The sequence below is a fragment of the Molothrus ater genome, chromosome 19 (genome assembly GCF_012460135.2).
Source record: "Molothrus ater isolate BHLD 08-10-18 breed brown headed cowbird chromosome 19, BPBGC_Mater_1.1, whole genome shotgun sequence".
Taxonomy (NCBI): domain Eukaryota; kingdom Metazoa; phylum Chordata; class Aves; order Passeriformes; family Icteridae; genus Molothrus; species Molothrus ater.
Genome location: NC_050496.2, coordinates 12,801,440 through 12,815,764, shown reverse-complemented (window position 1 = coordinate 12,815,764; position 14,325 = coordinate 12,801,440). Strand labels below are relative to the sequence as shown.

General features: G+C 61.0%; 3 protein-coding genes across 4 annotated transcripts; 2 read left to right on the top strand and 1 right to left on the bottom strand.

Annotated features, from left to right (window-relative positions):
• Positions 1-136: 136 nt before the first annotated feature.
• ANAPC11 (anaphase promoting complex subunit 11) lies at positions 137-653 on the bottom strand. Of its 2 annotated transcripts, none has more exons than XM_036394781.2 (2): positions 348-653; positions 137-255 (listed from the first exon to the last, which is right to left on the bottom strand). In XM_036394781.2, exons 1-2 carry the CDS (start codon positions 525-527, stop codon positions 202-204), a joined length of 234 nt encoding a protein of 77 aa, XP_036250674.1. In that variant the 5' UTR covers positions 528-653; the 3' UTR covers positions 137-201. The 2 variants fall into 2 exon arrangements, with proteins under 2 accessions (XP_036250674.1, XP_036250673.1); XM_036394780.2 differs by having other exon boundaries at positions 137-347; positions 419-605.
• On the top strand, positions 651-4,688 carry ALYREF (Aly/REF export factor). Its single transcript, XM_036394779.2, has 6 exons — positions 651-904; positions 1,064-1,195; positions 3,017-3,164; positions 3,319-3,382; positions 3,500-3,677; positions 4,413-4,688. The coding sequence occupies exons 1-6, from the start codon at positions 677-679 to the stop codon at positions 4,425-4,427; spliced, it is 765 nt and encodes a 254-aa protein (XP_036250672.1). The 5' UTR covers positions 651-676; the 3' UTR covers positions 4,428-4,688.
• A 274-nt stretch (positions 4,689-4,962) lies between these two features.
• Positions 4,963-12,429, top strand: ARHGDIA (Rho GDP dissociation inhibitor alpha). Its single transcript, XM_036394687.1, has 6 exons — positions 4,963-5,064; positions 8,950-9,159; positions 9,508-9,591; positions 10,024-10,100; positions 10,276-10,339; positions 10,801-12,429. The coding sequence occupies exons 2-6, from the start codon at positions 8,970-8,972 to the stop codon at positions 10,998-11,000; spliced, it is 615 nt and encodes a 204-aa protein (XP_036250580.1). The 5' UTR covers positions 4,963-5,064; positions 8,950-8,969; the 3' UTR covers positions 11,001-12,429.
• The last annotated feature ends 1,896 nt before the right edge of the window (positions 12,430-14,325 follow it).

Sequence of the window (14,325 nt, the reverse complement as noted above, 5' to 3'; positions counted from 1 at the left end):
CAGCGCCCGCGCGGGGGTCCCGCCTCGCCCGCCCCGGGGCGGCGGAGCCCGCGGGGCGCCCGGCGGAGTCACTGCCCGGCCCCGCTCCGAGCACCGACCCGAGCGCGGGACACCGGACACAGACACGGACACGGACTGGCGTCGCACGTTTATTGGCCGGGCCGGGCGGGTCACGGCCGTGCCCGGTGCCCGGTGCCGCCGTCACTCGCGGAACTTCCACTCCTGGCGGCACATGGGACAGTGCTGCTGCACCTGCTGCGAGTTCAGCCACTTGAGGATGCAGTGCATGTGGAAGCAGTGCGAACACTGCCCCCACACCAACGGGCAGTCGTCTCCGGGAACCTTACCTGCGGCACGGACACACCGTCAGCCCCGCCCGGCGCGCAGCGCCCGGTGCCGGTGCCGGTGCCGCACTCACAGTCGGGGCAGCAGCCGTTGAACGCCATCCGGCAGATGCCGCAGTTCTCGTCGTTGGCCACCCACAGCCAGGACGCGACTCCGTGCCAGCTCCGAACGCGCACCCGCATGTCCCGGTCCTGATCCCGGTCCCGGTGCCCCCGGAAGTGCCGTCCGCCCCACAGAGCTTCGCGCGCCCGCCGCTCCGCAGCCCCGCCCTTTCCGCTTCCGGCGCGGGCGCAGCGCGGCCGGAAGTGCGGGCGGGAGCGGTGCCGCCATCATGGCCGACAAGATGGACATGTCCCTGGACGACATCATTAAGCTCAACCGGAGCCAGCGCGGGGCCAGCCGGGGCGGCCGGGGCGGCCGGGGCCGGGGCGGCACCGCACGCGGGGGCGGGCCCGGCCGGGGCGGCGTTGGCGGCGGGCGCGCGGGCGGCGGCCCCGTGCGGAACCGGCCGGTGATGGCCCGAGGCGGCGGCAGGAACCGGCCCGCGCCCTACAGCCGGGTACGGACCGGGCGGGCGGGGCTTGGGCCGCGGCGGCGCGGCGGGCTGGGGCGGCGAGCCCGTGCGGGGCGGGGACGCGGGCGGCCCTTTGTCCGGTCCCGGCGCGGCCGCGGGCGGCGGGGCCCTGGCGCCGGTCAGCGAGCTCCGGTCTCGTTGCAGCCGAAGCAGCTCCCGGAGAAGTGGCAGCACGACCTGTTCGACAGCGGCTTCGGGGCGGGGGCCGGCGTGGAGACCGGCGGAAAGCTGCTCGTCTCCAACCTGGACTTCGGCGTCTCGGATGCGGACATCCAGGTGCGGCTCGGGGAGAGGGAGCGGGGCCCCGTTCATCGGCCGGGCCGGTGCCCGCGGGACCCCCGCCGGCCCTGCTCCGCCTGGCACCGGGGCCGAGCATTCCCGGCTGAACGAATCCCTGGTGATGGGGTTGGCACTACGTGTGCCTGCTTTGGTGGTCTCCATGGGGCCGGGAAATTCGGTTTATAGGTGCTCTGTAAGGGACTGCCCGGTGCACGGAGCGACGCCGTGACTCTGCTGGGTCACGCTGTGATGGGAGGATGCAGTATGATTCTCTGAGCCCCTGCTCTGTGTAGCTGTAGCTGTCCCTAATGGTGCTGTGGGCTCTGCTGCTTTGCCAAGCCCCACTCTGGTGGGTGTCAGGGGGTTCCCAAGGATACACCCCTCAGTGCAGCCAGGTCGTTATTTGTCACAGCTGCACTGGTGCCATGGTGTCCTGTGCTCCACCTGTCATGGCTGTGCCCCTTTGGGCTGGTCAGAGCCCACAGGGGTTGCAGTTGGGTGCATTGGCCTCGGGGCTGGAGGCTGAGGGGTGTCCCAGGCTCAGGAGTGGGCTGTGAGCTCTGCAGGAATTGAATGCCACAGACGGCTGCCACCACCCTGGCCTCTGGCTCTCGTGGCCTCTCCAGGGAGAACCAAACCACTGCTGCCAGACTTTCCTCATCAGTTCATTCATTCATTCATTCATTCATTCATTCATTCATTCATTCATTCATTCATTCATTCATTCATTCATTCATTCATTCAGCCTCTCCACACAGCCATCTGGCTGCGTGTGGGGAACTGGAAAGGAGCTCTGTCACTCACTGGGTAGTATGCTGCCCTCCTGTAAGTTCAGACTGGATTTTAATAGGCTCCTGTTTGTTGCAGTGAGGCAGCAGTGTGTAAAACTCAGCCCCTGTGCCTTGTGTGCAACAAGGACTCACCTTCCTGCTGCTGCACAAGCTCCAACTGGGGTTTGTTTAGCAGCAGGGCTGACAGTGGCTTTGGCCCCCAGCCCCATAATTTAGCATTGCCTCAGATGTGGTTTTGTTCCTGTGCCAGTGCCTCTTTCTGTGGTGTGAGAGGCTGGAGGTGCTCTGGTTGCTCTTGGCGTCCCCTGAGGCAGGAGCAGCTGACCCCGGGCTCTGGGCAGAGCTGACACAGCCTTGCCTGCCACATTCTGCCCAGAAAGCATCTGCCAGCTGCCCTTTGCAGCTGTCCTCCAGCAACCCTGCTGAGAGCCCTGCTGTGCCTCGGGAGCAGGCTGACACAGGCAGTGCAGTAACCTTGTTGGCTTCCCAAATGTGGTGCCTGAGAAACAAAACTGGGGGCTCTGTTGCTGCCTCTTTATTTCCAGCCTTTGTGGCAGCACAGGACAGAGCTCAGCACAGGCCTTGGCTGGTCTCCATTTCTGGGGTATGTTCCTAAGGGGCAGGAGTCCAGCACAGTAGAAGTGCTGTGGTCTCATGGATCCCTGCCCTCACATGGACATTCTCCTCTGAGAAAGGTGTCTGGGGTCTGGAGTGTTTTCAATTGTTGCTGCTTTGACTCATCTTCAACAAAGACCCCCAGTTCCCCTGGGAAAAAACCAAACAGGTCAGCATCCCTTGAATCTGCTTCCCTGGCTGTGAATGTGCCTCCTGCAGGACACAAGCGTGGAGTCCTGCTTGCTTTTGCCACTTGTGACCATGCCTGGACTCTTGCTGACGGGCTGTGCTGTGCCTCTGGGAGCTTTTCCAGGCTGTCTGAGGTGGTTGGACAAGTCCTGACCCCGAGTGTGGGGCACTGCAGCATTTGCAGCACTGATGGATGGGCGTGCTCCTTTCCCTCTCGTTCCAGGAGCTCTTTGCAGAGTTTGGGACCTTGAAGAAGGCAGCTGTGCACTATGACAGGTCTGGCCGCAGCCTAGGAACGGCAGACGTGCATTTCGAGAGGAAGGCTGATGCACTGAAGGCCATGAAGCAGTACAACGGGGTGCCCTTGGATGGTGAGGCTGCCTGGCCTGGCCCCATAGCTCCTGTGGCTGGGGCAGAGCCCTGCATGTCCCTGGTCCCTGCCCGTCCCTGTGCCCCTGCCCCATGTGTGTGTGTGTCCCACACGGGCTCACAGCTGCTCTCCTGTCCCTGCTGCTCTCCCTGCAGGGCGCCCCATGAACATCCAGCTGGTCACGTCACAGATCGACACGCAGCGGAGACCAGCACAGAGGTGGGGGAGCCCTGCCCGAGCAGGGGGTGGGAAGGGCAGGAGCCCTCCCTGCTGGGGAGCCTGGCTCCTGTTCAGCTTCACTGGAGGCACTAAAACTGTTGCTTTTCAAACTTGCAGTGTAAACAGAGGTGGCATGACCAGGAACCGCGGGGTCTTGGGGGGATTTGGAGGTGGAGGCAACAGGCGAGGGACTCGTGGTGGGAACAGAGGGAGAGGCAGAGGAGCTGGAAGAACTTCCAAACAGCAGCTCTCTGCAGAAGAACTAGATGCACAGCTGGATGCTTACAATGCCAGGGTAAGTGCTGCTTGGGCACGGTAATGGGCTCCCCACAGCATCTCATCCTGGAAAGCACTGGCAGTCTGGAGCTGGCAGGAAAGGGAAAGCATTCTCCAGGGCCTTGGATGGAGGCAGTCCCGCTCTGAAGCTGAGCTGTGCCTTGGCTTGGGCCTGAGCTTCGCTTTCCAGAGCAGTTTGTCTCTGTTCCTGATGGCTGAGGAACAGGCTCTGCTCCTGCCAGGCTCCAGAGCTGGAACAGCCACTATGAGCAGCAGCTGCAGAACAAAACTCACAGAGCTGATGGGATGCAGGAATGGGAAAACCAAGGAAAATCTCATGTGGAGGAACTGTGTGGTGTGCTGCTGGGGAAGGGTGTTGCGCTGGTGGCAGAAATGAGCCCCAGCCTGGGGAGCCACGAGCAGGTGGCAGCTGTAGCTGGAACTTGCTCAGCCTGTGCCAGGATCCCAGCAAAGCTGAGGCCACAAGGACTCCACAGCAGCAGAGTGGGTGTTCAGGATGGGACAGGTCAGGCAAGAGCATGGAAGGAGTGGGATGAGCAGGATTCCAGGCACAGCCTTGGAGCAGTGTGGGGTGCAGGTGTGCTGTGGCCTGGACCCAGCTGTCCCTGTCCCCCCCACACTTGGGAGGTCAGCAGAGCCAGGCTGCCTGCAGAGGGGGTGGCTGGGGTGAGGGGGTGCTGCCGGGTGCCAGGGCCGTGCCAGGGCCGTGGTGACTTTGCTCCCTCTCTTGCAGATGGACACCAGCTAAAGCGGCAGCAGTGGGCCAGGGAAGGACTCCAATCTTGCTCCACACTCCCGGCAGGGGCTGCGGCTGTGGCTACTACTACCGAGGATGGGATTTGTTTTACTTTTATGTTCTGGGATAGGTTTTAACTCCTGTAAAGGTTTTTTTTAATTCTCAGCAGACCTGTTTTGTACCGAGTTATTTTTGGGATAAATTTTTCTGGTTGCCTGTTGGGCCAAGGTGGCTTTTTCACCTTTGCCGTAATAAAATAGAACCATGTCTAGAGCTGTGGCTGCTGCCTTGCCGCGCTGGGCCCTGCGCCCGTCCCGCTCCCTCACGTACCGTGACGCTCCGTGTCCCGGTCCGCTCCGGTCTCGTCCTACCCCGCTGGTCCCGTTCGTGCTCCCGGGCCGCTCTCCGGGTCCCGATCCTCGTGTGCCCCGCCCTGCCGGTCCCGCCCCGCCCCGCCCCGGTCCCTCCGCCCCGCCCCGCCCGCGCGCGCGTCCCCCGGGCCAATCAGCGCGCGGCTCGCGGCCGGAAGCGCGGCGGCGGCGCGGCAGCGAGTAACGGGAAGTGCCGGGCGTGTCCCGGAAGTGCGGGGGCGCGCGGGGCCTGGGCGGATCCGCGGCGTTGGCAGCGGAGCGCGGAGCGAGCGAGCCCGGTACGGCGGGAGCGGCGGGCGGGGGTGCGTGCACGGCGGGCAGGGCCGGGCCGCGGGAAGGGCCGGGCGCGGCCGAGGGGCGGGCGCGGGGCCCCGGGTGCCCTTGCGCGACCTTCCGAAGGCCGGGGGAGCCGCCGCCCCCGGTGGGGCCGTCCCGGAGCGGAGCGCGTGCGGCGAGGGCGGGGCGCGGCGGCCGGCGGCCCGGGCTCCCCGGAGGGGCTGGGGCGGTGCCCGGCGGGCCCTGCCCGGTGCCCGAGGGGCCGTGCCCGGTACCCGGTGCCCGGCGGGCCGTGCCCGGGGCTCGCTCCGAGGGGCGGTGCAGGGGATCGGCCGGCCCGACGCGTCCCGGGGTCGGCCGTGCCTCCGGCACGTACGGGCTGTCTATAAATGGCCGCTGGGCACGGAATGAGGAACTGGGAGCCGGTACCGGGGTTGGGCTGCTCCGTTCAAGGCAGGCCCTTCCACCGCGACCGCCGCGGGCCGGATGCCTCCAGCCCCGGCGGGGTTCGCACGGGAGCCGCGGTTCCTGCGCTGCCCCATCAGCGTGACCCCACCGGGAGCAGCGGCGTTTTCCCGGGAGCTGGCTGAGAGCCGTGACCGCCGTTTGTTTGTGGTGAGAAATCCCCGGCCGCCCTTGTTCACTCGAGGGTTTTGGGTCCGCTCTGTTACTCCAGCTGTCCGAGCGTTTTTGCAGTGTGGAAGATCTCATTCTGTGACTGCAGAGTGGGGACAGTTTCACTGCTGTGAGTTCAGCTGCTGACACTCAGGGACCAGCCGCGGCTCCAGGTGCCCACGGTGCTGGTTCCATCCCTGGTGCAGCACTGCCAGCAGCCTTCGTGCTTCTGGAGCTTTGTGAGCCCTCAGCCTGGCTCTGCACCGTTCACCCCTGCAGGTGAATGACAGGTCAGGGATATGTCAGAGTAAAAAGAACAAAACATAAAAACCTCCTCCATGCTCAGGCTGCCGAGTCCCCGCTGGGCAGCAGAGTGTCCTCCTGTTCCTGAGTCCCTCCTGCCGGGAGCTGTGAGACCCCTGGCATCGGGTGGGATGGGAATTCCCTGGGTGCTCTTACAAAGCACCGGTGCAGCAGCGGTGCCTGGGTGTGCCCTGACAGCCTCGGGAGGTGCCAGCTGGGCTCTGTCCCCTCCGTGCTGCCCTGGGAACATCTGAGCGGCCGGGCTGTTGGGGCTGTCCTGGCTGCCCGTCCTGGCAGAGCAGCACTCACTGCTGGCTCACATTCCAGTGAGTTCTCCAGGGCTGCGCGGGAAGGAGGAAGGGTGGGGACTGCTGGAACTGGCCGTGCTGAGTCCGAGGCCTGACGGGTGTTGGAGGAAGCTGATGAGCTCATCTGACACACTCTGACTAATGCTGGCTCCGTGCTGCCCTGGGATGGGATTCCAGAGTCAGTGTTCCCACCGTGCCTGGACACAGCAGGGATGCAGGGACACTCCCGCTGGTGCTGCTGCCTGGCAGGAGGTGGGGCTCTCGCCCTGGCTGCTGCAGCTGCTCTGTCCTGCACAAAACATGCTGGGAATCCGGAAGAGTCTGCCGGGCTGAGGGAGCAGGGAAGGCAGAGTGCAAATTCCCCGGTAGGGATTCAGCCTCCTGCTGCCTTCTACAGGCTGCTGAGATCCCGAGTACCTGCTGGGAGCTGGGGTCTGCTTCTGAAGGTGCAGGAGCCCTTCTGTACCCAGCTTGCAGCACAGGCTGGGGTCCCTTCCTGCAGCCCTGGCAGTTCTGTGCTGTTCCACGGAGCAGGGGCAGCCCCAGCACCTGTGGGTGAGCTGATAGGAAGGGTGAGGGCTGTTCCCCAGAGCCAAGCCCAGCCTGGCCTGCAGTGCTGACTGGAGTCATGCTGGTTCTGTCCCCAGTGGTCTTTTCAGTCCTGGTGGGCTCCTGTCACCTTAGAAATCCTGAGAAGGTTGGGGTGGGTTGTGATTAATTTGTGTGCTGGGTATGCATGATTCTTTAGCTCTGGGTCACAGAAGTAAGGCTGGAACACAGGAACGTGACCAAAGAGCTGGGGATTTGGGGTTTGGTTGGTTTGGGCTTCCTTCTGTGCCCTCTGTGTCGTGGTTGTTGCTAATATCAGTTTGTGGCAGGGGCTCCTGGTGGCTCTGGTGGAGATGGGGCTTGTGATGCATGGAAGAAATCTGTCACCATTGTGTTACCCGGGGGCTCAGCTGTGGAGGAGTGGCAGCTCTGTGCTGACACCAAACCAGGGCATTTCCAAACTGCCCAGGAGAGGATTCTGGCTCTTGGAGGTGCCCAGCTGCTGGCAGTCAGGGCTGTGAGTGCCAAGGCTGTTCCCAATCAGTGCAGCTCTCTGCCAGCCATGGGAGCTGTGCTGGGACTGGTGCTGTTGTTCACAGAGCACTGGCTCCAAGAGCTTCAGGTGCTGGAGCAGAGGCTGCCTCATGGGTCCTGCTGTCCCTGATCTGGCTGTCTGTGAGAGATTGTCTCTGCTTGGTCTGGAAATTGGAAGGTGGAGGGTGCCCGTGGCTGCTCATGCACAGAAATGTACCTACCACTGCTGGAGACAGGTGTGTGGATGCTAGTGGATCCTCTGCCATTAGTGTGCTCTCACAGAAGGCTCAGCCACAGAATTTGGGAGTCACCACAAGTTTGGGACTTCGATTCTGTCAAGCTTAAATTCTGTCACTTTCCTGGAAGCTGCAGGTATCCTCAGAGCAAGGTGTGAGAGTTAGAATGAACTGTGGCCCATGGGAGGTGTAATCTGGCCCAGAGGTGAGCCAAAGGATGTGGGGAGGGGATTGGGCAGGGTGCAGGGAGGAGATGGAGCAGTGCAGGTGTGTAAGTGAGCATTTGCTCAGCGCTCCTGGGAGTCCTCAAGCCTGGCAGCTGCTTGGGTTTGATGTGGAGACACTGGCATGAAATCTCATCAGCTGTTCATCTGTGACATGAGACTAAATGCCCTTTTGAAGAGAAATTTCCACATCATTCAGTGTGAGGATGTTGGAGGATGCCATGTGGAAGGGCCAGCTGTTTGCTGTGCAGCTGCAGCGGGAAAGGCTCCTGGCACAGATGTTTGTTCCATGCAAGGCCAGAGCCCTGGTATAGCCCCTGGTGTCCCTTCATCCCCCAGTGCCTTTCTAGAGCTGTGCCAGAGTGTTCTGAGCCTTCAGAGAGTCCAAGTTGATATTTGCCACAGGATAACCCTTCACACAACGTGCCCTGTGGAACCAAGAATTCCTGAATGTGTCATTGGCTTTTACTGAGGATTTTAGTGGAGTGTTGGCATCACCTTTGCCTTGCCCTTGGCGTGGCTGGGCATTTCCTGGGCAGAGTCCTGGGCAGGTTCCACATCTTGTTTATTTCATTGCCTGTTTCCCTGGCTGTGTGTGCCACAGATCCTTGCAAAGGGCTGAGCCAGGTGTCTCATCCCTCTCTGCCAAGGCACCTGGCACAGAGCATGGATGTGACAGTTACAAAACGTGGGCACCAGATCCCAGCAGAGGCTCCTGGCATTCGTGCCAGAGGAACAGAGGCCTATTCTTAGCTGGAATCCTGCTGTGGAGAGCAGAACTGGGTTTATTCTGGGCTCTGGTTTATTCCAATTGAAAGCCTCACCTGATTGATCCTGTGGAGCCTGTCTCCCCTATGGCTTTGGGGTATTACATTACATTACAAGCAAAGCACTGAGGTTGAATTTTTTCTCACTCTCGTCTGGGCCTCTGTGGGCTGAAGATGAGACCTGGGGGATTCTGCAGGGGCTGGGGGCGCTGGGCAGGGCTGTGTCTCCCAGGGCCAGCAAGAAGGGCCCCAATGAGAGAGGGAGCCTGCAGAGTGACAGCAGAGCAGTCTGGGGAGCCCTGGCGCGGGGGTGGCTGCTCAGGGCAGTCACAGCTCTGCTCTCTGCTTCAGTGTGGAGCACGTGTGCCAGGATGGCAGAGCAGGAGCCAACGGCAGAGCAGCTGGCCCAGATTGCAGCGGAGAATGAGGAGGATGAGCACTCTGTCAACTACAAGCCTCCTGCCCAGAAGAGCATCCAGGAGATCCAGGAGCTGGACAAGGACGACGAGAGCCTGCGCAAGTACAAGGAGGCCCTGCTGGGCGCCGTCACTGTCAGCGCAGGTGAGCTCTGCACGGCTCGGTCCCTGCTGGCCTGGCCTCTGCTCCCACGGGGGAGCTGTTCTCCCAGCTCAGGCTTTGGGCAGGAGCACAGCCCAGACACAAAGCTGAGCCTGTGCTGCCCCATGCCCGTGGCTGGCCCGCAGTGAAGGGCTCAGGGACTGGAGGGCAGGCTGGCACTCTGCCTTTGCAGGGACTGTGGGCTGGGCCTGGTGCAATGGGAGCCTTTACAGAGTTGGAGCTTCTTTTTGCTGTTTTTTGTGCTCTTTCAAGAAGTTCTCTGGAAGGAAAAGGAGCTGTGTTGGCCAGTGTGGGGAATGAGTGTTTAACAGCTTTTTCTCTTGTCTCTAGATCCCAACGCTCCAAATGTGGTGGTGACCAAACTGACCTTGGTCTGTGCTACTGCTCCAGGCCCCCTGGAGCTGGACCTGACAGGTGAGCTGGGAGGGAATGCCAGGAGCACTGCTGGCAAGGTGGGGGAGCCTTCCTGTGTCAGAAGGGCTGGCAGCAGAGCACAGTGTTGGGCCCCAGCAGGTTCTGTACCTGGAGCCCAGCAGCAGCTCCGTGACTCCTGGGTCTTGGGTAGTGGTGTGAGGGGCCAGGTGGGGCAGGCAGATTCTTCCAGCCTGCACGGTGACGTTCATGGCAGCCACGAAATGGTGACAGCCTTGGAGCAAACATCTGCAAAGAAACAGCTTGGAATTAACTGCAGGGTTGTGCTTGCAGTGTCCTGTTGCAGGGCATTGCTTGCCTGGCTCTGGCAGCAGAGGGGGCCCTGCAGCTCCTGCCCCAGCTGCTTGTGCCATGGAAATTCACCCCAGAGCACAGCACAAAGGGACTCTGAGCAGCCCTCTCCTGTCTCTGTAGGTGATCTGGAAAGCTACAAGAAGCAATCGTTTGTGCTGAAGGAGGGCGTGGAATACCGGATAAAAATCTCCTTTAGGGTAAGGATTCTGATCTGGAAATTGAGGGAATGGAACACCAGACTGCTGCAGTCCCAGCTTGGGGAGTGCCCGTGCCCTGCAAGTGGGGCTGTGCTGGAGAAATGGGCTCTTCTGCACGTGGGGTGGGCAGCATGAATGGAGACATCCTGCTCAGTCCCTGCTCCTCTCTCTCCAGGTAAACCGGGAGATTGTGTCAGGATTGAAGTACATCCAGCACACGTTCCGGAAAGGGGTGAAAAGTAAGTGCTTCTCTTGGCTTGGTGCTGCTCTGAGTGAGTGAGGGCTTCCTGCTCATCTTGCTGCTGTGACAGTGACAGGGGCTGCCCAGCAGCTCCTCACGGGAGGGGCCAGTCCTCAGTGCCACGGAGCCCGTGGAGCCCTGCAGTGCTGGGGCAGCCCATGGTCCTGCACAGCGTGGAATCCCAATCCCCCGAGCACATTTCCCCCTGAGTTCGGCAGGAAGCAGGTCCCAGCTGACAGCACTGCAGGTGCTTACAGGTCCCTCCCCGCAGGAGGGGCCCATTCCTGGGGGGAAGGAAGCTCCGAACTGGGTGAGATTCCTATTGTTACAGCTGCTCTGTGGATTGTTGTAACAGTAACAGACCTTTCATTTGCTTCAGCCTTGCTCCAGATGCAGGGGCAGCTCCTGAACCTCTTGGTGCCTCCCTGATGCCTCCATACACTCTTTTTGTCTTTTTAGTTGACAAGACCGAGTACATGGTTGGGAGCTATGGCCCCCGAGCAGAGGAGTACGAGTTTCTGACCCCCATGGAAGAGGCCCCCAAGGGCATGCTAGCCCGGGGCAGCTACAACATCAAATCCAAGTTCACAGATGATGATAAGACTGACCACCTGTCCTGGGAGTGGAACCTGACCATCAAGAAGGATTGGAAGGACTAGCCCTTCCCGAGGCCAAACCCCAGAGAGCGTGAATCAGACAGTGGCTACCGTAGAATTCCCCCCCTGTACCAAAGTGCTGACATTGGAACCCTCTTACCTGTCACCCCCTTTATCATTTGACCAGAGAGCTCAGTTTTTTATGTGCCCCCTCCCCAGAGAATTGCTGAGTGCATTGACCAAACCATGCTGTCTGCATCTGGTCTCCAGCTGCCCGTCCTGGGGCTGTGCTGCCCCAGCACTGAGGGAAGTGCCCCCTCCCTTGCCAGGCCCTTTCTTGCTTCCCACCTTCCTTTATCCAGGAGGTGCCAAAGGGGAGGAACCCCTGTTAGGATCCTGTGCTTGGCTTTCCTGCGCACAGCTCAGGGTAGCTACTGCCTCCAAGTAGCTGAAGAATTTTGGTGCCAGGCAGCTGTCAAATCAGTTTATTGGCTCGAGTGTTGTCTGCCTGCCCTTTCCGCCCTGTCAGTGTCCTGGGCAGCTTCATTTGTGGATGTTCCCTGTAACCATGATGCCTTAAATGTGTAACATGTATCCTCTAGGGAGGGGGTCCTGCCTCTGTTACACTTTTTAAACGCCACCTGCCCTTCCCATCTGTTGGCATGGGCTCAGCTTCGTCACGCCCCTCATGTGTTATTAGGAAAGATTCACAACTTCCCACTTCACTGCTGGTCCGTTCCTCTCCCGAGACAGGACATCTCCAGAGGGGAGAGGGTGTGACATCCTGGGTGACACCTGCCCCCAAGCCCTGGCCTGGCTGGCCCCAGCCTGGCCTGCAGAGCCCCCCGGAGCTCTCTGGGTGCCCTGTGGCACAGGGGGGCTGAAGGGCAGGGCGTGCAGGGGTCACCAGGGCTGCCATCACCTCGCACTTCTCACTGCAGCCCAGGAGCTGCAAAGCACTGAGATTCCAGGACACCACCTGCCCTCCTGGCTGCTTTGGGCTGAGGATGGACGAGTCTGTCTCTGCAGCTGCTCCTGATGCCATCAACAAAGAGCTTGCGATGGACAAGTGTTCTGAAGTGGTTAATGCCTTATGTATCTGTTCTGCCTTTAAAATCTGTGCCTGGCCTGTAGTTACTGCCTTGACACTGGGCCCCCGTGCCTGCCTCCACCCTGGGCTGCGCAGCTGCAGCTCTTGGGGCAAAGCAGCCCCAGGGCCCTGCAAGGCCCGGGGCTGGGCAGGCGTGTGCCACCTCTGCAGCCCTCCGATCTGGATCTACCACACCGAGGTTACAACTGGGACCAAGTACATGTGGCTTCTCGTAGCTACGTCTTTGCCTCTAACTGCCCTCGCCCTGCCCCTAGAGAGATTTTTTTTTTTGTTAATTTGATTTGGTGCATATTGTCTGTAAGTCCTAGACCCAGGTTAACAGGTTTGGAATCATCGTCTGCTTCTCCTTTTATGACAGTTAAATAAAATCTTTGAACTGACCGTGTACTGTCCATGCTGGATCTTCAGCATGAAGTGGCTGAATTCTGCCACTTGGGATTTCTGCAGACACCTAGGGTGGGAGAAGACCAGGATCTCTGGGTTTGCTAGAATGTGAAAGGGGATCTGGGACAGGAGAGGCCCCATGGCAGCATGTGTGCAGGATCTGTCCCTTGCTGTTTGCCCTGTTCTGCAATGCCCACAGTGTGAGGGGTGGGGGTGTGAGGCTGTGAAAACAGGGATTTCCAAGGGGGGGCCTCTGAACCCCCAGCACGACTGCTCCAGCTGCACACACAAAGGGAAATTCCTGTGCAGTCACAGGAATGAGGGAGGCAAGCAGAAAACAGTCCAGGAGAGGCAGCACGATAAGAGCCGGCGGATGTTTACAGATCATGTGGCATGTTTGTGTTAAGGATAAAGGAAAGTGTAGACATTAAAAGCTCTTTACAGAATCCATGGTGTGAGAGAACCTGGAGGAGGGGACTCAGCTCTGCTCGTGGTCAGACTCGTGAAGGTAACTGAGAATTCCATAGGCTCCCTCTTGTATTGAGCACACAGCACAGGCCCTTCCTTGGGCCTTGGAAAACTGCTAAAGGAGATGATGGAACTTGGAAAGGACAAGGACTGAAGGCAACAGTCTGGGCTGGGTAGGAGCTGGCATGTGGCCAGTGCCCTCTCCAGCAGGCACATCACTTGTTCTGCTGGCTATGGAGAACAGCCCCCAGCCCTCTGCAGTGTGGGGCCGTGGAGGGCAATGTGGGGACTGGAGCAGGACTCACCCTCAGTGTCAGTTAGGCAGAGCCCAGATGTGCCTGATAGCTGAACAAAGGCCCCCTGTGCTGGCCCCAACAGCCACTCTGCGGCCAGGGGATGAGCACCCAGCTGATGCAACCCCAGAGCTTTGGCAAGAGTTTCCACACCCAGGGTGTCAAGGCTTCTGTTAGATCGTTTCACCAGGGCAGGAGGCCTGCAGGGGCAGGACAGCTGTGCTGTGCTCCAGCTCTGGGGATCCTCTGCCTCTGTTCTTGGCACATTCCTGCCCCAGCAGAGTGACAGCTGGGCTCCTGTGCCTGGTGCATGCCATGAGTTGGGAATGGGTGGCTCCAGTCACAGGCTGCGTGGGACAGACTATTCACATGAATTGGGGTTCCCAAAGTAAACCCTTGGCCCCTTCCAGGTGATGCACCTTAAGGACCTCGGCCAGAAGTTGTGCAGGAGCAGCCCGGGCCGTTCCCCTTTTCCAGCGCTGCAGCAGCTCCCTCTGACCCCACAGTAACAGTGCGCATGCAGAGCTAGCCCGGGGCAAGGCGGGCCCTTGAGCAGAGGCATCGCTGCCGGGCCCTCTGGCAGAGCGAGAGGCCGGGGCTCTCCGGGCAGGGGCTTCCAGCCCTGGAACCCGACAGGCCCCGAGGTGGCCCCGGACTAATGCAGTGCTGATTCCCTCCCTGCCAGGCCAGCGTGCCTGCCCGGCCCTGGGTGGCCGCGGTGCCCTCACCGTGTGCTCAGCTTTGCCTTCCCAAACCTCGCTGGACTCTCCCCGGGCCTGACAAGAGCGTGTGGCTCAGCACCGGCCGCAGCAATGAACGGGCCGCAGCTCCTGGCAGCACTCGGGTTCCGTACGGGAACTGGCGACCCCCGGGGCGCGGCCGGGATCCCGCAGCCCGGCCCTGCTCCGGGCCCTGCGTGCGCGGGAGCGGCGGCGCCGGGAGCCCGGCACGGGCAGCGCCTGGGGCCCTTCCCCGCCCGGCGCGCACCAGCAGCAGCAGCCGGGACCCTCGGCAGTGCCAGGGGCCGCGCAGGCAGACCCGAGCGGCGGGGTTTGCCCTTCCATGGTCACCGGGCTCCTCCGTGCCCGGTCCGTCTCCGTGACCGGTGAGCTTGAAGCAAAGTGAAACCGGG